Genomic DNA, 24,797 nt, shown 5'->3' with positions numbered 1-24,797 from the left:
ATCTGCACGATCTTGTAAACGTGAGTAATAGAAAGCAGATAAAATTTAATATAGGTTGAAACTCTCTAATCTGGAACCCTTGGGAACTGATTGGTGCTGAATGACAGTATTTGCCAGATCATGGGGGATTAATATTGTTTAGCGGTATTACCAATACCTCCACTGCTTACTGGGCTCTTAGAAGACATTTAAGAGTAAATTACAGCTAAATAACAGCACAGAACACTGACAGCTAGGACTGGTGGCCGTAAATAACTTTATGGGACCACAGGAAACTTGGCCACACCCATGACAAGTGGTTGTCCGGCTAAGTAAAATGCCAGATTACAGATATTGCTGGACAAGAGAGTGCCAGACTAGACAGGTTCAATCTGTAGTGCAAAGTGCAAGGTCCTGCATCTAGGGACTAACAACAAGAGCGTTTGCTATAAACTGGGGACATATCAGATGGAAAACACAAAGGAGGAGAAGGATCTAGGCCTATTTGATGACTAAATCATCTTGTGATCAACAATATGATGTGGCTATGAAAATGGCCTGTGTAGTCCTAGGTGGTGGATTTCCAGGAGAGAGAGGCAAGTGGCATTGGTAAAACCTCATCTGGAACACTGTATGCAATTCTAGTCTCCCATGTTTAAAAAAAGATTAATTCAAACTGGAATTAGTGCAGAGAGTGGCTACTAAAATCATTCAAGATGGCAAATCTACCTTATGATAGAAGACTCGGAAAGCTTGGCTTGTTTAGCCTACCAAAAGGCTAAGGGGAGATATGATTACTCTCTATAAATACAGCAGAGGAATACACAACAGGGAGGGAGATGAGATATTTAAGTCAAGTTTGCCAATAAAGGGACACCAGAACAAATTGTTTATAAGATGATCCTCGTCAAGTTTGGGCTTGAAATTAGGCAAAGGTTTCTAACCATCAAAGGAGCAAAGTTCTGTGACTCTTCCAAAGGAAGCAGTGGAGGCAAAAAGCCTAAATGGCTTCAACACTGAGCTTGATAAGTTCATGGAGGGATGGTATGATAGGACTGCCTACAATGACATCTGACTCGTTACCTGCCAGTAGCAAAAATCCCTAATGGCCAGAGACAGTATGTTAGATGGAGAGAGCTCTGAATTGCTACAATGCATTCCTTCCCAGGTATCTGCCTGGTGGGTCTTGCCCATATGCCCAAGGTCTAACTGACATTTTGTGTTGGGAAGGAGTCTTCCCCCACATCGGATTGGCAGAGGTTCTGTAGGGAGTTGCATAGGGATTTTTGTTTGTTGGTTTTGGCCTTGTGCCGCATGGGGCATAGGTTGCTTGCAGGTTTAAATTAGCATAAATGATGAGTTTTCTGTAACTCGATGTCCCTGAACTGTGATTTTAGGACTCCAGCAACTCAGCTAGAGGCTAAGGGTTTTTTAAAAGAGTGGGTGGGTGAGGTTCTGTAGCCTTCAATGTGCAGGTTAAGCTAAATGATCACAATGGTTCCTTCTGACTGAAAGTCAGAGACATCAGTTTCTCATATTCGTCACCTAAAACGAATTACTCAGGAGTGAGAATCTCCCTCATATTCGCTGCCATTAACACGGTTCACTAAAAATCATTTAGTTTCTCTGAACTAGTCTTGTCTCCCTTGAGCGTTCCTTAAGCACATCCATTGTCCAGTGGTCCCACCTTTTTTTGGGCAGGCTTTCTGCTTCTGATGTACTCTTAATAATTTTTTTCCAGTTACTTTTTGTGTCTTATGCTTGTTGCTCTGAAAAATTTTGTTTGGCCTGCCTATTATGCTTTTATACTTGCCTTCCAGAATTTTTATTCCTTTCTATTTTCCTCAGTAGGAGTAGATTTCCAATTTTAAAGGATTCTTCTTGCTTCTAATCACTTTCCCACTTTGTAGTTTAACCACAGTAGTAGTTTTTTGGTCCTCTTCTATTTTTTATTGATTTGTGTATACATTAAATTCAACCCACTATTATGTTGCTTTTAAAAAGTATCCATGCAACTAGCAGGCATTTTAAACTTGTGACACACTTTTAATTCTGTTTAACTAGCTTTCTCACTTTTGTCTGGTTCAGAGGTGGGCAAGATACAGCCCGTGGACCAAATATGGCCCACCACACCGCTGGATCTGATCCACGGGCTGCTTCAGGCACAGAGCTGACAACTGCTGCTTTAAGAGGCTAGCAGCTTCTTGTAATTCTCAGAGGCTGGGAGGAAGGTGGAGTCTTTGCATGCTGAGTCAACCCCCCTGCAAAAAGATCAGCTCTCATTGGCTGGTTTACAGCCAATAGAAACTTAGAGATTTTTTTGCTGAGAGGGCGGGACATAGCACAGAAGGCATCCACCTCCCTTTGGCACCTGGAGCAAAAAGCCACATGGAACAGGGAGCAGTTTTGAGCAGTCTGAGGCTGCAGCAGGCAAAAAAGACTGTCTCAGGGCCCTACAGGGCTACTGGCCAGGAGTCACCCAGGGAAGTCTCCCACCCACAGACTGTCTCTGGCACTCCAGATCCTCTCTCCCACAAATCTTGTGTCCTCCTCCTGTCCCCATATGCCACATAACCAAATCCTCTGCTCTTCTCAGACCCTGCACCACAATACCCTGCCCCTAGGTCACAACCCAAGCCCCTCCTACTTCTGCTGCACCCATATCCCACATAGCCTAAACCCTCTACCCCTTCTCCTGCACCCATACTTTGTCCCAGACCCAGCACTTCCTTCCGTCCCCATGTTTTAAATTGAATTCCACTATAATTGCTATTATGAAACAGTTCAGCTACATTCACCTCTTGGACTAGAGCCTGTGTCTGTTATGCAGGACAAAACTGAGAATTGCCTCCCACCTTGGAGGTTCTAGGACTACCAGTTCCAGGCAGCAGTTGTAAAATTTCTAGATACTATTAACTTCTGCATCCCATTCTGAGGTGAAAGTTGAAATCCACCATTTATTCAAGAGTTTTCTATTTTTACATTTCTCTAATCTCCCTAAACATTTCATAATCACCTCTCAATATCTTCACGCTGCTCCTCTAACCATTGTGCCTCATCCATTCTGGCCACTTGCCTTACCTTGTTGCATTTTGCTTTATATTGCTGTTCCGCCCTCTTGGAAACATCCCTTCTGACCTTCAGCACTTTCTTCTCTTGGACTAACTTCAGTGTCTCCTGAGTAATCCACTTCTTATTGATCTTCTCTTCTTCTGGAACGGTCTTCTCAATTGCCTCTTCTATCACCATGGCTCTCCCTTTGACTCTCTTATCTAGGTCCTTCTCTGTGCCCGCATTTCTAGTGTTCTCTTCGAGCACTACTCTGTATGCATTTCCTATTTCTTCCCCACCTAGCTTCACCATGTCTCTTTGTTTCTTGAACTGTCTTTTATACTGGGGGTCCTTGTTATAAGTCTAGGTTACATCCCTAATTAATGCAACTGATAGTGAAACAGCTTATAAAGGGGACTTAATATCCATAAGGAATAATGTAATTAGCTTGAGATACATTCCCAACACATACAGTTCATACACTTGTGGTACATATGATGTACTTATAACCCACAGAAAACAGTAAATAGGAATAGATAAGACATATGTTATTTTTACCTTGTAAATGGATTTGATGTGCTTGATGATGGAAGTAGGGATACTGAAACAAAGTTAGGTGGAAAAGAAGGCAGATGGGACAGGTTGTACCTCTCTTACTGAGCACCCTTGGAACCTGACACGAGCTGGAGGAGAGAATTTTCCAAATGAGGGAAAGTTTTCTTCCCTCAGGCCCCCTAGCCAGCTCCTGACTGATCACAGGTCCTGGCAGTTGAGTCCCAGCTTCTGGCTGCTCCTGAGTCCTAGCAACCTCCATCCTCCTTGGCTTCCCACCACCCACAGATCCAGGCAGCCTGTTCACAGCTGCTGGCCCAGCTCCCCACTGCCCTGGCTTCCCATGGCTCCCTGAAGCTCACTGCAGCTCCCCTGGCTTCCTGCAGCTCTCTGCCAGTCCACTCCAGTTTCTCATGGCTTCCCACTAGCTTTCCTGACTCATACCATCTCCTTGCAGATCCCAGCTGCACTCCCGCCACCAGCTTCCCGCAGCTCCTTGCCAGTCCCCCACCATTCTCCATGGCTCTTCTGGCTATCTGCTGGCTCCCCCCTGACTCCCCACAGTCCCTCCTTAGCTTCCTGCAGCTCTCCACCAGTCCCTGTTGACTCCTTGTGGGTCCTCAGCTACCTGCCAGTTCCTCCGGACTCCTCCCAGCTTCCCACAGCTCCCCTGTGACTTCATGGCTCACTTCCAGGCCCCTGAAATACAGCGCCTGCCACCTGGCCTCCACAAAACTCAACTATGTTCTTGGCTTTTGGTCCCTTGGCCCCCAAAGGACATAAGTGAGGATCAGCGCAACTTACAATCAATCTACTTTCATGAAAGAATTAATGACATATATGTGAAATAACTTATAACAAAGCAACTTATAATGAGGACTCCCCTGTACTTTGAGTTTCATCTTGATGTCTGCAATCACTAGACTGTGGTCTGAGTCCATATCCACTCTTTGGAAAATTCAGCACTGCTGTAACCCATCTTCTTCTTATCAAGATCATATCTATCATGTTCTTGGACGTTCTGTCATTTGATTGCCATGCTCACTTCCTACAGTCCTCTTGTTGGAATCTCATGTTGCAAACCACCATCTTGTGCTCCGTAGCAAACTCTAGTAGTTTCTCACCTCATTCATTTATTTCTGCGTATCCAAACCTTCCCATGACTCTCTCCCAACCTTTATTATCTGTTCCAACCTTCAAGTTCCAGTCTTCTCTGATGATCAACACATCTCTCTTCAGCATTTCCTCTAGCGTCTGTGTCAAGTCTTGAAAGAATAGCTCAAATCTCTTCCTCCGTGCTGTCTGATGTGGGTGCATACACCTGAACAACTGAAATCTGAATGGTCTCGCTTTGAATCTCACTACCCTCATTCTTGCACTCCCTGGGTTTCATCCTAACAATGCTCCTCTAGCTCTTTTGCTAGGAAGGGGTTTGACTCCTGCCTCATGCTTCATTTCGTTCCCTGACCAAATGACTTCACAACTGCACATCTCTCCCGATGCTGTCCCATGCATCTCCACCAGTCCAAATATATTGCATTGGCACCTCTCCATCTCTTTTCAAAGCAGCTCTACCTTTCCAGTCACGCACAGTATTCAAACGTTCCACATTCCAATTGATCGTAGATGTGTTAGTTGTAATTTTCTTTCTGTAGCCAACTTATCAATCAAACCCTGATCGCTCAATTGGTATCGTGGACCTTGTTTATCCGGGCAATGTCCAAGCTGGCATCTTTTATCAGTTAGTCATACAGGCATCAGATTTCATTCATTTTGGTGTTAATTATATTTTAGGATTCTACACCCATTTAAGACCATTGTTCAGCACATCATCTGACCAACCCTCCTCCTCTATCTAGGCTTGGGACTAGCATGGAACCCCTAGAGGCTTCGTGGCAGAGTTATTTGGGGGGTATGGTGGTCCTAAAACAGGGCTTTATAGTGCAAACTATTTCCACCCTTATTGGTGGCTTCTCTATCAATATTTCTATCTCAGCTAATAGTAACAGAGAGGAAGCCATGCTAGTCTATACGCTATCAAAACAAAAAGCAGTCAAGTAGCACTTTAAAGACTAGCAAAATAGTTTATTAGATGAGCTTTCGTGGGACAGACCCACTTCTTCAGATCATAGCCAGACCAGAACAGACTCAATATTTAAGGCACAGAGAACCAAAAACAGTAAGCAAGGAGGACAAATCAGAGAGTGGAGGGGTTGGGGGGGAAGGTCAAGAATTAGACTGAGCCAAGTATGCAGACGAGCCCCTATAGTGACTCAGAAAGTTCCCATCACGATTTAAACCATGTGTTAACATGCCGAATTTGAATATAAAAGCCAGCTCGGCTGTTTCCCCTTTCCAGAACGGTTGGATAATTCTTCTTCAGTAACACACATACCTTGAGGTCATTGACAGAATGCCCCATTCCATTAAAATGTTGACTAACTGGTTTGTGGATCTGGAGTGTTTTGATGTCTGTTTTGTGCCCATTGACCCTTTATCTAAGGGAGTTAGAAGTCTGTCCAATATACAAAGCATCTGGGCATTGCTGGCACATGATGCCATATATGATGTTAGTAGAGGAGCATGAGAAGGTGCCCGTGATTCTGTGAGTAACCTGGTTAGGTCCAGTGATGATATTTCCAGAGCAGATATGTGGACAAAGCTGGCAGCGGGCTTTGTTGCAGGGAAAGGTTCCAGGACTGTTATTCCTGGGGTATAGACTGTGGCTGTTAGTGAGGATCCTCATGAGGTTGGGAAGTTGTCTGTAGGAGAGACAACCTCCCAACCTCATGAGGATCCACACTAACAGCCACAGTCTATACACCCCAGGAATACCAGTCCTGGAACCTTTCCCTGCAACAAAGCCCGCTGCCAGCTTTGTCCACATATCTGCTCTGGAAATACCATCACTGGACCTAACCAGGTTACTCACAGAATCACGGGCACCTTCTCATGCTCCTCTACTAACATCATATATGGCATCATGTGCCAGCAATGCCCAGATGCTTTGTATATTGGACAGACTTCTAACTCCCTTAGATAAAGGGTCAATGGGCACAAAACAGACATCAAAACACTCTAGATCCACAAACCAGTTAGTCAACATTTTAATGGAATGGGGCATTCTGTCAATGACCTCAAGGTATGTGTGTTACTGAAGAAGAATTATCCAACCGTTCTGGAAAGAAAAACAGCCGAGCTGGCTTTTGTATTCAAATTTGGCACATTAACACATGGTTTAAATCGTGATGGGAACTTTCTGAGTCACTATAGGGGCTCGTCTGCATACTTGGCTCAATCTAATTCTTGACCTTCCCCCCCACCCCTCCACTCTCTGATTTGCTCACCTTGATTATCTTTTTCTGATTTGTCCTCCTTGCTTACTGTTTTTGGTTCTCTGTGCCTTAAATATTGAGTCTGTTCTGGTCTGGCTATGGTCTGAAGAAGTGGGTCTGTCCCACGAAAGCTCACCCAATAAACTATTTTGCTAGTCTTTAAAGTGTTACTTGACTGCTTTTTTTTAACCTCAGCTAAGTATTTTGAAGCTTACTTCAATAGTATTTGTCAAGTGATTTGAGAACCTCAGATGCAAAGTGCTAAGGAATGTGAAATACTACTATAATGTTTGTTTATAATACTTGACAATAAACATCAACAATAGTGCTCATGGTGGAGGCAGAGTGTGCCTCCTACCCAGAATATGCCTAGAAAATGGCTCCCTCTGCAGAAAGAGGAGAGGCGCTGCCACACAACCCCCCATTAGAACTGTTTTATCCCTATCAGCCCCCACACACTTTTTCTATCAAGGAGAAAGAGAGAGGACCAATTGGAGAACAATCTGATATAAAGAGAATGATAAATTGTGCTCTTTGTTCACTGAAGACAAGGCAACTTAATAATGGACTTAAGTTGCAACAAGGGAGATTTATGTAAGATGTTAGTAAAACTTCCTAGCTATAAGGCTTGCTAAGCACCAGGACAGATTACCTGGCTGAGTTGTAGAATCTTTGTCACTGAATGCTTTTTAAGAACACATATCAGGGAAGGTCCAGATGAGGGGGGGAAATAAGCCAGAGAGTGAGCCCCTAGCAGACTGCTTGCTGGTGCTTTATTTATCTGTATGTCCACAAATACAGCTGCTTACAATTCCTGTTGGCCACAGATCACCATTCCTGACCAATGAGAGCTGCAGGAAGCAGTGTTCCAGATCCATGTTGCTTCATGCAACTGTCATTGGCCAGGAAGAGTAATGCATGGCCAACAGAAATTGTAAGCAGATGTACGTTTGGACATGCAGGTAAGTAAAGTGCTAGCAGCCCAACAGGTGCTAACCCTGGCAAATCGTGTCCAGTCCATGGGCTGCTTGTTGCGTAGCCCAGTCTAGAAAATATTTAGTAGTGCCTCAGTGCAGGACTGGAGTAGGTTGCCTAGACAGATCCTTTCCAGTCCTCCTTTTCTATGATTATATAAAATAATTGTCAAGGTTTCCAAACCTGAACATTCAAGAATCATGAGTCACTCCCACCCCAAATTATGGTGTTGGCTTAAAAATCATGTGATTTAAAAAGAAAAATCTGAGGGGTTTTTTTTTTATTTGCTTTCTGGTTTCTCAGTCTTTTAGAATGTGCTTGCTTCTTGTTTTCAGGTTCTGTCTACAACAACTAGGACTAGAAACTTACCTCTAAAAATGAGATCCAAAATTCTCATATTATCACATGCATCCAGGAGCTGGGGCTTTCTAAAATACATCAACTATTCCAAAAATTGGCAACACTGAGAGCAGAAGATGGTAACGTGCCAATTTCCTTTTAGCAGCAACTTGGTGTTAATTGAGAACATTCCAGTTTGTGACAATAAAGCAAACAAATTGTAACAGTAATTTGCAATCTACAGCAGTCAGTTTTGAAATCAATGGAAGTTAAGTGCTTAACTGCCTTGCGGATTCAGGCCTTAACATTTATAATATAATGCTTTAACTGTTCCTAGATCTTTACAACCATGAATTAATTAATCTTCATAACATGCTGGAAGTAGGGTAAATCTGGCAGCCAAAGTGAAAATCAGCACAGAAAGTATAAGTGGCTTGCCTAAGGGCACATAGTGACTCAGTGACAACTGAGATAAAAACCTGTTTTTCAAATTCCCCTTCCTGTGTTCTATAAACTAGCCTGTGCTTTCTATCACCATCCCCCCATTTCCTGCTGTGGAAACCAACAAAATAATTGACATTAGTAATAACTGAAAGAAAGTTGAACATTGCCAGGAGGATGAAAGCTCTTGTGAAGGCATAGCTGGTATGTGGAGGATGGGAAGGAAGAACAATAGTCTTAAATGGGTAGAGAATCCTAAAACATAATTAACACCAAACATATTCTATATTGCACAAGGCAATGGTATTCAAAGATTTTTTTATAAAAATGTCTCTGCTATGAACTCCTTTTCATACTCAAAAGTTATAGTGTATAAATTTCTCAAAATAGTTTATGTTCTTCCCTTCCTACATGGGTCATGTTGAGAACAGGATTGCATGCATTTTCTTCAAGATCCTCATAACACTTGTAGTTCTGCATCAAGGCAATGATACCTTTAATTAAATATCATGCTTCACATCTATCTCAGGTCATCTACAGAGGCTAGGAAGGAATATTTTCTTAATGCACAATTGACTAGATGTTTTTTCCTCCTCCCTCCACTTTCCTCTCAATCTTCTGAGGTTAGCTGCAGCTGAAGACAGAGATACTGGATGGAATGGACCAGTGCTGTGTGTGGTACTGAGAATTCTCTTCCCAAATTTGACTGGGGTATTTGGGGTAATACTGTATTTGGGGTAATACTGACCACCATATGTTTTGGCTTAAAGAAATTTTCCCTCAGATTGTCAGGTACCTTTCATGAGGTTGCCTTCTCCTGTAGCATGAGCTACATCAGCTAGAGCCATCTGGGCATATGAGTTTCCTACAATCTCCCTAATACAGTGGCTTTTTCATTTATGGACCACTAAAATTTTTTGACTGGAAATGTGGACCACTTTGGAGATCTTAGACTCAGCCTGTGGAGGCCCAGGTATCCATGAACCACTGACTGACTGAAAACCACTGTTGTACCACTACAACAAGCTTTTGCGGACAACTTACAGGTTATTCATGCACCCCTGATCACAAGTTGAAAAGCCATATCCTAATGAATTCACTGCTATCGTAGGCCCTTGAATTCTGCTTGCAGTTCTGGTCATCTCATCTCAAAAAAGATCATGGAAAAGAGGCAGAGAAGGGCAATAAAAATTATTAGGGGTATGATATAGTTTGCATACGATGGAAGGTAAAAAACTGGAACTATTCAACTAAGAAAAGAATAAGGGTTGAATATGATGTCTTTAAAATGAATAGTATGTTGAATAGGGGTGAGCTAATTTACACCTTCACCTAACACAAGAACTAGCAGACAGCTGCTAATTTAGGCAGCAGGTTTAAAACAAACAGAAGAAAGTACTTTTTTGCACAACACACAATCCGCTTGTGGTGGTTGTTGCCAGGGAATGTTGTGAAAGCCAAAAGTATAAGTCAGGCCAAAAAAGAATTTGATAAGTTAATGGAAGAAAGGTCCTTTAATGGCCATTAGCTGAGATGGCCAGCAATGCAACTCTGTGCTCCAGCTGTCCCTAAACCTTTGACTGCCAGAAGGGGCAGTCACTCTAAATTGCTCTGTTCTGAAGCACCTGGCACTGGCTGTTGTCAAAGACAGCATATTGGACTAAGTGGACCATTAGTATGAACCAATATGACTGTTCTTATGTTTTCATTGGCACCCAGGTTCCTTGCCAGTGGGGAACAACAATTTAGCTCTGCACTTAAATCAATCTATTTATATCGCTCAGGAATGGGAACAATCCACACCTCCCATACTGTAGTTAAGCCAACCTAACTCCTCCTCCTGCTCAGTATGGATGTGGCTCTATTGACAGAATATGTTCACTGACTGAGCTACTTTCTTCTGGGGAGGTAAATTACCAATATCGGTAATAAACTGTTTTTGGTAGTGTAGGAAGCACCTACAGTACAGTACTACAGCACTGTAGCCCATAGTGTGTAGACATACCCTTAGTCTCCTGAGGACTGAAATGCTTTATCTTTACCAAAGTCTTTAGGCTGAATTTAGGGGTAGTTGTGTTAATAGTATTAGAACACAAAATTTATGAACCACACTCTGATAGACCTGAGTCATAGCAAAGGATGTAACATTCAGGCATTGGGCCACTTCTTGGGTGGCTGTAGGCAGTAAGACTCCAATCCTGCTGTGACCTAAGAGCCCTTAATGCCCAGTGACATACGTTTTATCAGACTCAACCAACTCGCTACACCCAACACTGCATAGGGTATCATATGAAAGCTTATAACTCTCCAGTTATTAAGTATCTGTCTTAACTTTGTATGTGATATCATGACCTAATAAATGTGTTGGTCTCTAAGGTACTACAGGTCGGCTTAATATTGATTCCTTCTGTATGATGTTTCTAAGCACACATGAGGAAACAGCCTAGCTTAGATAAACAGCCTTAGCTTAGGTCTGTCCCACGAAAGCTCATCGCCGAATAAATCATGTTGTTAGTCTTTACAGTGATATATTTCTGCTGCTTTGTTTTGTTGGAGTACAGACTAACACAGCTACCTCTCCCTTACAGGTCTGTCCTGGACAAAGTAACATGGTGTTTCTAGAAAGCTAACAGGTTGAAGCCTTTTACTGTCTCTGCAGGGGCACTGAACTTCCATTCTCTGTAAGAGTCCAGTGACAGGGAGAAGACACTGCAGGAGGACGAGGGAGTGGGGAGCAAACTGAAGTCTGGAAAGGTACAAAGGTCAGCTTGCATGGAGTAACGATGCTGGGCAAAGCCTGGCAGGCTTTAGGGTCAGAGCTTTGGAGCCAAGCTGCACAAATCACAAGCTGATGACCAGACTCCCTTACTGGTCCGGGTGTACCCCAACTGGCACACCTGCAATGAGCTCCACAGGCACTGAATGCTGCCTCAGGCTGACTCTCGAGCTGGTATACGGCAAATCGAGCAGCCAGGTGCAGCACTCGCCTGCACCCCTTCGATACCCCGGGGGCAGGTAGAGCCAGGCTAAATGGCGTACCTCCAGCTCCGGATTCCCGACTCTCCCAGCAGTTTGGAGGTGTCAGGCGCTGCCAGCTCAGGGCAGCCTGACGTTTGGCTGCCGTCCGCCCCCCGCCGGGGTCCGGCTCTGGCTCCGTGGGGCTGAGCCGCGTGAATCAGCCATCTGGGAAGCGGCAGCAGCTGGGGGCTCCATGGGCCAGCAAGGCTCGTGTGGCCCTTATCCGCCAGGCGGGGGCGGCCGGCAGGCGGGTGGGCCGGGGGCTCTGGCTCCCAGAGCAGGGGGAGGACAGCAGCTAGAGGGAGCTCCTCCGGGCCGCCTCTGCCTGAGCGCCCCGGTTCCTTTCATAGGCTCCCAGTCCCTCCTCCCCGCCCTCCTTCCCCCGTGATGGCGGAGGACAGCGAGTCTGCGGCCAGCCAGCAGAGCCTGGAGCTGGATGACCAGGACACCTGCGGCATCGACGGCGACAATGAGGAGGAGACCGAGCACGCCAAGGGGTAGGTGGCAGCTCCTGCAGCTGAGCTGGCGGCAGCGGCGGCGGCGGCGGCACTGGCCCGGCGGCGGGGGCGAGCAGACGCGCCGGGCTCCCTCCAGCTCGGCTTCTCGCTGCGGTGGGGCCTGCCTGAGCCGCGGGGGCGGCGGCCTAGGCGCGGCGCGGGCCTGAAGCGGGCCCGGCTGGCTGGGCAGGAGCAGCGCGGGGAGGGGGAGGCAGCCTGAAGCGAGGCCGGCCGGCCTGCAGGGGGCGGCGGCGTGGGGCCGGGAGGTGGCGGCCGGCGGCTGTCAGCGGGCCGGGTCCGCGCTGCGGGGCCTCTGGGGAGGTAGTAGGTGTCGGTGCCGGGCCCCGGGCTGCCGCGCTCGGCCTGGCGCTGCCCTGATGGGAGATGCTGCAGCGCCGGCGTGTGACTGGCCCCCGCCCACTCCCTCGCCAGCTTCCTGGGGCTGGCACCGCGGCCGGGCCCTGGGCGGGCGGTTGGCTCTGCTCCCCTGGTGGCGGCTCGAAGGGGGTGTGCTTGGCGAGCGGCGGGTTTTTGTCTGGGTACGAGCCCGACTCGCCCAGCAGGCGCGATGCCCGTTTCCCAGCAAGAGCCGGGGGCCTGGAGCGCGGCGGGGTGGGCAGCAGCGCGGCTCGGAAGAAGTGCATTGTCCCGGGGGTGACTCTGCAGGAGGAGGAGGTCAAATACTGGCAAACCCCCACCCGCACGGGATCCCCCACCCCGTTGAAAATCCCCATGAATCCTAGGGGGATGTGAGGTACCATAAATGCCCCCCCCCCCGTATCTGGAACTGCCCCGTGAGAAAAATATGGGGATAAAAGGTGGCGTTTGAACGCCTTCCGGCTTAGGAAAGAATGGGGGAGCCTCTATTGTGTTTTTATTTACCACGATTTTTCTACCTGGGGCCTCTAGAAAGTCCTTCACTGCATTTCTGTGAAGTTAAAAGACGTTTTCCCTATTTTCCTCCCAAGTCTCTTTGTTTATAGCTTTCAGAGGAACGAGAAATAATAGCTCTCCTGATTGATGGTGGTGGACTCGATGGGGCAAGTAAGAAGTATTTTCAGGACTCTTGAATTGTTCACCTCAGTCCTGCCATTTGCAAAATGAAAATACTCTTCTTAGTCAACACCACCTATTGTCCAAAAAGAAACATCTATAAATTTCCAACTAATTGGAGTAGAGCATGAATTTTGTCTCAAGTCATTAACACAAGAAATATATCTTTATTAATAGTTCTTCCTCCTTACTGTTCTAAAAATCCTCATACCGTTGATTAGATTTTCTCTCTAGTTTCTGGATGAGAAATAAGAGGCTTAATCTACTCATGTACAGCCTTGCTCTTGCAAAGGGTTCCAAATGTATGCACCCCTCCCCCCTAACTGCTCAAGAGTCCTTTTGACTTCAGTGGGACTAAGTGTGGACATAAAGGGCCATTTGTGGATCTTGCTGCTGGATTGGGGTATTAGGGGAAACACATTTTGAGAGTTAATTACATTCAAATTTACATCCTCAACATTTTTGGGTTAGAAATACGTTGGCAAAGGGAATATTAGGAGTTGCAATTAAGAGTGGTCATGGTGACCTAAAATAGAAATAGGTTAGTTGGTAAAAAAAAAAAAACAAACAAACAAAAACTATATAAATATCTTCTTAGACATTAATTTTTTATTCATTTGGTAGATAGCATTTCTATAGGAGTCTTTTATGTTTGAGAAAGTGTAGAATATTTGTCTGCTGTCCCCAGGGCTTGGTTGTTAACAAGCTACTCTACACCTTAAGTGTGATGTTAAAAATCTTTAAGATTTAGAAAGACTGACTCCAGTTGTTCTTTTAATGCCACTTCCTCAGTGTATTCATGCTATGAATATTAAAATAGCTGTGTTAAAATAATTACAGTAATATAAATTGGAATATGAAAAGGGGAGAAATTGTGCTGTGCCAACTTGGAGCTTTACTTTTGTTTAACAGTAAATTCTAACATTTCATAATTTCTAAATACATGAAATTAATACAGGTGAAAATACAGTGTGATGTTACAAATGGGTCACATTGCCATTCTAAGACGGTTCTGTTAATAGTTATTTAGAATTTATGCTTTGTAACTTAACTGTTTATGGTCCAGTTTCGCTTCTTGTCGTCTTCTGTTTTTATGTTTTTTTCTTGATTAATCTGTGTCTGCCCTATAGTAGAAGTCCAGCATTCCACACCATTTAACTATACTTCTTCATAGGCATGGTGAACACAAGAAGCAGTGTCTGAGTAGGAGCAAGGATATGATTGCACACCTTTATATGTTGATATATAACTTGCAGCAGTACTTGCAAAGCAAAATGTCTGAAGTCTTTAAGTAAGAAGTAATATGACCATCCATGATTCTCTATGCAGTCTGTTAGGTATGATTAATTTTCTGCAGGAGCCAGTTTTAATAGATGAGTAATTTAAAAAAAAACAAACCATGCTTTCAGATACTAGAAAGTGTAACAAAATGAGTGGCTGGATCACTCCTGTATAACAAAACAAATGTTGGGTGTCATTAACATCACAGAACTTATAATATACAAAGTCAGGTATGAAATTCTGACTCACTGCTTTGCTTTCTCACTGGTTTTGGCAGAATATTCAATAATTTGAAATTTTGTGAAAGGTTGGCCCTTTTATCAATTGAGGTTCTCAATTAAATATTCCAATAGATATTATGTTGAAAAACGTGTATCAGAAACTAGTAGCTGAAAACCCATGCTTTTGTGTGGGTGTAATTTTTAAGTCATGTGTATAAAAAAAATCTGAAAGTGGCTCGGAACGTAAAAACTGGACGTAATAGATAGTGATTTTCAATGATGACTGAACCAGATGATATTTTTAAACAGAGTTTAAGTGTGCTTGTAGCTGTTTATTACCTGACTGATTCAATAGGCATTCTAGACTTAAGAGCAATGTTAGTATTGTTTTGTGGGTGATTTCATTGATTTCTACATGGATTATGTTGTGCTGGGAGGTTTAAGTAGGTGGTAAATGATCAGTGTGTTGCTAGGAGGCTCTGTCTGCGTTTTGGAGTTACTGTATGTGCTGGTTGTGCTTGCTGTTGTGTGGGTGATTTTGCAGAATTGTGGCAATTGAGCCAAGGACTCCATCATCTGTGCAGTGCCACTCATACAACCAATGACACTGTTTCATGCAGATTAGCTGTAGAGTAAGGATGATGATTAGTTGACTTACCTCTGATAACACAAAGGTCTAGGATTCCTGGCATGGCTTACATGCCTTACTGTCACATAGGTGTGCTTTGTAAAATGCACAGTAAACACCATGAATCCAAGTGACTGAACATGGTAATATCCTGAACAAAATGCTTGTAGCTGTTTCCATCATGTCACACTGACTCTACAGAATTTATGGGATTCGGAGGCTCCTGGAATCTTCTTATCTAGCTTGCAGTAAAACATAACCACCTCTTAGCATTCTGTTCCAGAACTGGAAAATACAACATCCCCATACAAATACTCTCCCCTCTTGCCAGTGTGATGGTTTTGCTTTTGATGTTACTTTAAAATTTGCTTAATGTAAGATTTCAGTTTAGTTCTTATTGCACAGATGTGTAATGGAGTATTTACAAGCTAGCCTGGTGCTTTAAAATATGGTCATGTCAAGTTGTATCTTGCTGAGATTGGAACAGTCTGAATTAGTGGTAATGAATATTCTATTTTATGCTCTCTCAGACTTTACTTTTCTAATAGGGAGGAGTATTGTTTACCACGTGGCAGTCTTTAGTGTGAATGATTATGTAAATTAAATAATTTGTTCAAGCTGTAGTTTGATGTTTAAAATTGGGTCGTACTCTTTTGGGCATAAGTAGCTCTGTGACATTGTGATGGTGGGGTTTTGTGTTGTAGTGTGCAGTGGACAGCAGGAGACAGGATAAGTATTCAGTGGACAATTATACAGAACCCTCTGTGATGCAAGTGTTTGTGCTGTATTCTTCTGGTCCCATTTTCAGGATGTAAGGTTATGTATGTTGTGTGAGTCTTACATGCTGGTCTTCTTTTTCACCCCATCTCTGAAATTTGCTCCTGTTAGTGTGCTGTCTCCTGCATGGTTTCACTTCATAGGAAAGAACTATTTACAAAACTGCTCTGCTGCTAAATGTAGTTTTTAAATAGGATTAAATAAATTAACTCAATATTTTTCAAATAGTTTACTTGACCCGGCCCCCTCATTGCCCTTTCTCTGTAGGGCCTTTCAGTCTATTATCAATGGCTCTTCACATAGACAGTCTGTAATATAATGGGCACAGAGATTTTTCAATAGACAGGTTCAGAAGGATTGTAAACATCAATATGAAATGCTCTTCTGAGTTTTTTGTTAATGTTGTATTAGAACACTGAGATATTGCTGAATGGCATCTTTATAAATATTTTTATCTAAGGAATTTTGTTTAAAAAAATTAACTAAATGTGTAAGTGTATATGCCAAGTCTGGAGCTTGGCATATAAATGAGTCTTGTAGTGCATTCTCAAGAAGAGATTTGTAGAGCAAAGGGACCAAAGATACACATGAGCTTAACATTCAGCTATGCTGTTTGTATGGCACTTCTAATTTATTACCTAAACTGTAATTCTTTGTTTTCAAAAGTTAAAATTCATGGAAATGAAATGTCAGTCTGAAAGTATTCACTTAGTTAACAGTAAACTTCAGGGGAGATTATCAAGGCTTTTCTGATTCAAAATATTTTCTTTCTTGATAGTTATGATCTAATGGGACAGGGTCAATTCAAGAAGCTTGAGTTTTTTTTAAAAAAATACAGATTTACTAGGTAATGAGTTTTTATGGGGTCAGACCAACTAGACTAACATGGCTGGCTACCTCCCCCACAACTCTTAAAAATATAGAAATTCTAAGCCAAATATTGACATTGCATCTGACAAAGCAGGTCTTTGCCCATGAAAGCTTATGCTCCTAAATATCTGTTAGTCTGTAAGTTGCCACAGGACTTCTCATTGTTTAAGACAAATATAGTCCTGGTGTAAATATTATAATTACTCAGTTCCATGAAATCAAACCCATATACATCCGGTTTAAGTTTGGTTTTATATGGCAGAGATGATTTTAAAAAATATCTTTTGTAGTCTGCTCAATAAATACTTTCGTACACTGTTCTTGAGTGATGCAGAAACCATTGTTCGGAAGAGCTTTGCAGGTAAAGATCTCAGCAGACAGAAATGACGCCAAACATTTGAAGGACGGGTTTATTTCTAAAATTCAGGAATTTTAAACTTAAATTTATGGAGTGACAATTTTTAATAGAGATATTGTTTTTTTAAAAACTGATTGTGTTGAAAAGATAGTGGGTATTCATGAATGCAATTTAAATTAACGCTGAATGATTTGGGAAAGTTATTAAGATCCTTTAAAACAGTGGTTCCCAAACTTTTTGGTATCACACCCCCCTTTTGATTTTTGAGAAACCCTCACACCCCCCGCCTCTGCTTTATTATCATCCAACACCCCCTTTTAACAAAAAAATCAATTCATAATTTAAAATAAACACAAAAACTAGATATAAAAATGTTATTTAAAATTAAAAACAAGCACAAATTACTTTTATTGGCCCCTTGCAGGCCACCAGAGCTGACCACTACAGCCGCCTGACACCTGTCTTGCTAGAGCCACCCTCCCGAACCCCATGCCGCCAGGGCCGGCCAGCCACCCACCCACCAGCCTCCTGGGCCAGCTGCCTACCCACCCGTCGGCTACCTGAGCTCTGCTCTGCTGGGACCAGCTGCCCGCCCCAGCCACGGGCCAGCTGCCAGAGCCACCCACCCAAGCCCCACACTGCCAAGGCCAGCCACCCACTTGCCAGACCAAGCTGCCCGAGCCCCACGCTGTTGGGGCCAGCCACATGCCTGCCAGACCAAGCTGCTTGAGCCCCATGCTGCTGGGGCCTGTTACCCACTCGTCAGCCTGAGCTGCCCAAGCCCCACACTGCCACTGTCAGCCACCAGCCCAAGCTGCCTGAATCCTGTGATGCTGAGCCCAGCTGCCCAAGCACCTTGAGTCCCACAAGCCACTTGGCCAAGCCCTGTGAGCTGCCTACCTGAGCCCCTCCCATCCCACAAAGGCAGGCACCATCAGCCCCCCTCCCCTTCCGCCATCCCCCTCACCTGAGCCGGGCACCCCCAGCCTCTCATCTAATCCCATCCTCCTCCTCACCCATCCAACCCACACTCACTCATCTTTGCAGAAGACAGCTAGCTCCAGGTGGGTCTTCGCCGGCTGCCTGCTTTTAACAGTGGCTGCACCAGGTCACCCACATAAAATGGCAGAGGCTGAGAGCTGGAAGCAAAGGCCGGCTCTTTCTTCAGGTGGGGGGATTGATGGGGGGGCTGGGTTGCCTTGCACCCCCCTAGAATTTCTTCATGCCCCCCAGTTTGGGAAACCATGCTTTGAAACGTGAGAGGGAAATGGCAGTTGCCTCACTGGGGATAATACACTATACTTAGCACTTCTATAGCCTCTTTCTTTTGGAAATCTGAAAGCTTTGCACAGGCTTTCATGAATTAAGCTTCTCAACAGCCATGTAAGGAAAATAAATACCCTTGCTTTTCAGAGGATGGAGCAGAAGCTCAGAGAGGCTAAGGCCTAGTCTACATTAGCTAAGTCAATTGTAGATAAGTTGATTCTAGCGACACTAGAATAGCGTGTCTGCAGTTGACTTACCTGGGCATCTTCGCAGAAGGAGGTTGATGGGAAAAACTCCCCCGTCAGTCTCCCTTACTCCTTCTGATATTGAGGTGTACAGGTGTTGACTGCTGACCTGAGACAGTTTGATTTTTGTGTCTGTACTAGGTATGTGAAATCAAACTCTGGAAGATGGATCCTGAATGGGTCAATCTTCAGCATGTACCCTAAGACTCACCCTTAAAAAATGTGCATACACTTTTTCACACTCATGTAAAGCAGCAGATGTGCATGTACGAGTAGAAAGAAATGTGGGGATGGAAATACAGACATACACATGTAACTGGTGTAGAAATTTGTAAAAAGGCAGGCATAAATAACTTACTCATGGTCGTGTACAGTGTTTGTTTCTGTGGCCAAGATAGTCTATCTGGGGTCAGAGTCTCTTGACTCTCTGCTCTTTCTTACATAAGGCTTGGTCCACAGTGCAACCCTCTGTGTGGATGTAGTTAAAGGTGTCTTACACCAAAATTGGCTTATTCCCCTTCCTGTGTGGGAATACCATTTATATCCATATCCATACAATGGGACCTCTTTAACTGTGTAGTTATAGGATGGAGAGGCAGCCAGGTCAAAATTCACTGTTATTGCGATTGTATGGCTAGAGCAGTGCTTTGGTGGCAACATACGGATTTGGTACAGGACCATTGTTTTAAAAAGGGTCATGGCCGTGGCTGCCTCACTCTGTAGCCTACGGAACTTCAGGCAAGTGTAAATATTAGAGGGGAGGAATCTGCTTCCTGTACCCTGTACTAGTTGGTGTCTCAGTTGAATGGGGTCAGAATAAAGTCCTCAGAGACTACAACAGTGATGGTCAATAAAAAGCAACTGCCCATCCGCTGTTCACAGCCAACGGAAGTGGCACAGACCAGGACACTGGGGCCGATGGGAGTGGCGGAAAGCAGTGTCCTGGTCTTTGCCACATCGTGCCGCTCCCATTGGCCATGAACAGCAATCTGCATCCAATAGGAGCTGCAATCACCTGAAGCATGCAGAGGCACAGGTCCATATAGAGGTGGGGGCCTGCTAGGGACTAACCGCAGTGCACTGGTTCTGGGCTACAGGCCAGTATTTGCCCACCCCTGGACTACAATAACTGGATAGTTATACATGATGAATAAATAACCAAATGCTCAGGTCAAAGAGAGTGAGGTGGGCATTCCCTTTGAACTGTTACCTTCTGGGATATTTTTTTCTCCTTATCTCTATGTGTAACTATTACAGTATGAATGTGATTTATATGCTGGACTTGTTGAGGAAAGACTAATACTCTCTCCACCACCAGTGATAAAACTCTTCTAGTCCTTTCAGCTTAGTAGTTTTGAACAGAGTTAAAAATATTGAGGGTAGAGGTTTGTCAGTTACTGCATTTGGTCTTAGCTCTGCACAGTCACTGTTTTTAACTTGCCTCCATAGTTATAGAAGTCGTTCCCACTGCTGGGATTTTTTCTACTGCAAGCAGGCCTAAAGAAAAGTAAGGTGAATGATGAACAGTTATGTCTTGTGAAATGTAACAGTAATGAAAGACCAGTATTAGCAGCTGATTCTACAGGGCATCCCTGCTTTTGAACATTTCTGTTGCCTAGACACTCCTTGAAAGAGGGAAAATATTTCTTTTGTAACAAGCATAGTGAACATGTAAAATTGAAGGCTGTGAACTAAAACTGGAAGTTGGGCAGAGGCATACTTTAAAAATGGTAAGGGGGTATTAATCAAACAAAATATGTTAGCACTTTTAATGCTGCTGATCAGATGTATTTTTCCCTCAGCTGAAATCATGAACAAAATCAGAAGTAGTTTTAAAAACATGGGTCTTACCTCCAACTAAAATGCAACAGTTTTTCTTATCTAACTTTCTATATAGAGTCACATATACTTAAGAAAAAAGGAAGCAATCGTCTCTTGGCCAAAAACAAATTGAGTATCCTGGCATAAATATGATTTCACAGGGAGAACATTAACAAGACTGGGCAAAGCACCAGTCTTTCCCCAGCATTACCAAAGTGACTTTGAAGTGTATTCATTTAATTATTTAACTAAACCAAATAAAACATTTTAACAATCATAGTGGGCAAGATTCCAGCGTGTGGTGCGAGTTGGAGTAGTTCCCATTGAAAAATATGTGAGTTGCACCAAGTTACCCAGAGCTGGGTTGGGCCCAGTGGGTGTGCATGTTATAAGAGTAGAGTTTGTTATCTCTCATACTGGAGCTATGTTCAGGGGTAACACTGCCTTTCAGTTCACTTTAAGACTAAACTAGGATCATGCTGTAGAAAAAGTCAGTTAAGTGGAAAAGATCACATTCCAACAGAAACAAGAATTAGTTAAATGTGTTTCTTATAATGAACAATGTAGAAAACGACTTTTTTATCTTTAAAACTGTAAGGCGCTCAAATGTTTTGCTTTTGCCATAGTTTGTGAGGTCTGTGAAAAGTTAGTGCTGTTTTGTGGCCCCAGCAGCAGTGCACTCTCCCAGGTCCTTATCAACCAGGACTGTAGTCACCTTCAGACACTGGTGTCAGGCTTTGATTCCCATTACTTCGTGGTTCCTAAATTCAATGGCAGGGAAAGACCTCTTTTTCACTTCTGCCTCCCCAACAACTATATCCTATATATGAGGTTCCATATGGTCACCCTATAAGTTATCCTCCCTATGTTGCTGCAGACTGTCAGGACTCTTACTTCCATATGGACTAACAGAAAAGTTTTGAGCATGAGCTTTTGTGAGCGCAGACTCACTTCATCAGATCCAAACTAACACGGCTACCCCTCTGATACTTGACTTCCATATGGTGATTCACCCAGGCCACAGACAATTTCTCCAGTTCATTGTGGCAAACTGTCATTTTTCAGGACATAGTCCTTCACTTTGTTCAGTTGTCTGCCTTCTGGATTTTTATCAAATATATGATCATGGCGATTGCATAACTCAGGAAAAATGGAATCCATTTCTTCCCAGATATGGACGACTGGCTACTCAGAAGCAGGTCCAGGGAGGAAGCCCTTCCTCATGTATGCATTACACTAGCTATTCAAATGTCTGTCTCATCCTATAGTCCAGAAATTTCATTGTTGGTGCCCATTTAAAAACATCAAGCTTAGTAAGGCCCTTGCAGGGCTGCTATGTGATTGTTCATACATACATTCACATACCACTATGCAGTTACTAAAGAGGCCCAGACTGCAGTAGGCCAGAAAGTCGATTCTAGCTACACTAGTGGCAAAGCTAAAATTGCATATCTGAAATAGACTTTGTTGCTTAGTGTAGATTTACCCTAAGTGGAATACACAGCTACATCTACTCGAAGAAGAAATGGTTGCTTACTATAACTGGTTATTTGAGATGTGATGAGCACATATACTTCAACACCTTCCCTGTGTCCCCTCAGCTTTTGTATCTAGTCTGTGTGTGTTTGGTGCAAAGGGATTGAGGGGGTTCAGGACGGTGCAGTTTTAGGGTAAGGAAGGGGTCATGGTTGCAAAATGCAAACTCTGCCCCTCTCCAATTATTACTAGACAAAAATTCTCCAGGTCTGGTGCTCTGCATGCACATGCCTAAGAAGAGCATCCATATGCATCACTTCTCAGAGAACCACAATTACATAACTTACTTTTGCAGCGCTCCAGAAAACTTTTCACGTTACCTGCGCTCCATGCCTGTCCGTGAGGTGCTGAGCCCAGCTCCTGTACTACTCCTTTTGCAACTTCGGTTGAACGCTAGTGGAGGTGTAGAGTTCAGTGCTTCTCAGGGTTGATACCTCATATAAGGATGAAATATGAATCCTGAGAGTAGATATGTTGAAAATTGAGATCATATTGAGAATAGAGAATAATTATATTACTAAGCAGATGAGTGTTTACAAGACTTATTGATACTTAAACGCAGGCTTTCAGCATTCATTCTGGAGAAGTGGAGTTTTCTCAGGCCCCGATGACTCAAGCATTAATGAGCACTGCAGCTGCCAAAACTGTAGGTACTGTAATCTGTGAAATCGGAGTGCGGTAAAGGTGACAGTGGATTTTACAGATGCACTTTTCATAAACATTTATGGTGGCTGTAACCCGCTTGTTCCTGTGACCTAACGTTGTATGCGTGCCACTATGCCTCATGGAGCAGCTTCTCATGTAAAAATAAAACAAGTCTTTTCTTCTTTTTGCCCAGTGCCCCCCTCCCTCCCCCCCCCCCAAAAAAAAAAAAAAAGTCTGACTTCTGTTGTGGAGCCCATGAGGTACATACAGTTTTGCTTGGCTATTAATGTCTCTTGGAGGGCATTCAGCTTGTGTTCTAGGATCTTCCTCTTTCTCCCTTGTCACTTTGTTTTTTCCCCACTTATCTGCTGGCTGTTACTACCATCCAACAATATGATCTCCCTCAGCATCTACAGGCTCTATTCTTATATGCGATCATTTTGTTTATTGACTGCTTTCCTTACTAAAGGAAAAAAGGGATAATGGTGTCATCAGCTAAAATTTGCATGAGCAAGAGTAAGGTGTAGTTAGTAGGGTTTTATGTATTTTCCATTACTTTTGATCCAGTAGTAATTGATAGTAATGTTTGATCAATAGTAATTGATTGTAACTCTCCTTTTACTCAGTGAGATTTAAGCATGATATATATCATACATTACAAACAAAGTTCCCTGAAAAATTGCACAATGTTTTCTGGTTGAATCCTTCTAATTCAGAGGTGAGGAACCTTTTATCGGGGCTGGGGGGACCAAAGACCCACAGAAAAATCAGTCGGGCACCACACACTGAGGAGAGAAAAGAAAAAGAAAAGACCCCCCACCCCACCCTCACTGAGCTGGCCCCAAGTGAGAAGAAGGGGAAAAGCCTCTCACAGACATGGCCCAGGACTGAGAACCAGGAAAATAAAATACTCCCCTCAAGCTCCTTCCCCAAATGAGGGTGGAGGGCTGGAAGCAGGACATGGATGTGCTGAGACTCAGGGCTTACCCACAGGGCCAGATTAACTCTTCTGGGGGTTTGGGACTAATAGGTTTTGTGGGGTCCTATCGACTTTGGAGTAGGGTCAAAAATGAGGGGGTGAGCATGTGGGAGCTGGCTGTCAGGGAGTGGGCTGGGGGGTAGGGATTTGGGTTCTGGGTGGGAGGTGCGGTGCAGAAGTGGGCTGGGAATTGAGGCATGGTGTGTGGGTGGGAGGGGGCATGCAGGAGGAGCCTGAGGGCATGGGATCTTGGCAAGGGGGAGGAGCTGCAGCAGGGTAGGTCTGGGGAAATGAGTTCTGGGCAGGTGGGGTCAGGAGATAGGGGCACCTACCTGGTGCTGCTCCTGGGGAGGGGCACAGGTGTGTTTATGCAGCTCTGCATGGTACAGGGAAGCACTCGCTGAGGGCATCATCCACTGTCGCTCGCATTGGCCAGATATCATGGCCAGTGAGAGGAACAGGGTAGTGTCTGCAGGGAGCACTTCCCTGCAGCATTGCTTCATACTCCCTGCCAAGTAGAGCCTGCAGCTGGATCTGGCCCATGGCTTGCCTTGATTGGGCCTGAAAGGCTTGTGGGACCCCACCACCCACAGGCTTTTGGGCATTAGCAGGTAGCTGGTGTTGGCACTCCAGACTTGGCGCCCCTCGCATGGCTGGAGTACCAGCACTGGGTCACCCTGCTATGGAAGTGGGAGGAGCCCTGAGCCTCGTGGGCTGGATTAAGGCAAACCTCAAGCCAAGGTTTGCCTTCCTGTTCTAATTTATTCTTCCCAAGTCCTCTCATGGACCATTGGTCATCATCATGAGTATCTGAAGCACTTAAGGAATTAGGATCACAAATCTCATTGACTTTCAGTTGTGCCTGTGCTCCTGAATCCCACCTATAATTCCTTGGCACAAATATCAGAACTGTTCATCTAATGTTTGCGG

The 24,797-nt window shown here is 44.2% G+C and overlaps 1 protein-coding gene across 3 annotated transcripts in view; it reads left to right on the top strand.

Annotated features, from left to right (window-relative positions):
• The first annotated feature begins 11,353 nt into the window (after window positions 1-11,353).
• The window catches only part of NMT2 (N-myristoyltransferase 2), a 73,291-nt gene continuing 59,847 nt past the window's right edge, over window positions 11,354-24,797 (top strand). The window contains exons 1-2 of one of the 3 annotated variants that reach the window (XM_074984803.1): window positions 11,354-11,426; window positions 12,041-12,187. In XM_074984803.1, coding sequence (XP_074840904.1) covers window positions 12,078-12,187 — 110 coding nt within the window. In that variant the 5' untranslated portion in view covers window positions 11,354-11,426; window positions 12,041-12,077. Of the gene's footprint in view, window positions 11,427-12,040; window positions 12,188-12,473; window positions 12,727-24,797 lie in introns of those variants that run through there. The other 2 variants (XM_074984802.1, XM_074984801.1) reach the window with 2 other exon arrangements.

This window comes from Carettochelys insculpta, chromosome 2 (assembly GCF_033958435.1).
Source record: "Carettochelys insculpta isolate YL-2023 chromosome 2, ASM3395843v1, whole genome shotgun sequence".
Classification (NCBI taxonomy): domain Eukaryota; kingdom Metazoa; phylum Chordata; order Testudines; family Carettochelyidae; genus Carettochelys; species Carettochelys insculpta.
This window is presented reverse-complemented; position numbering and strand designations above follow the sequence as displayed.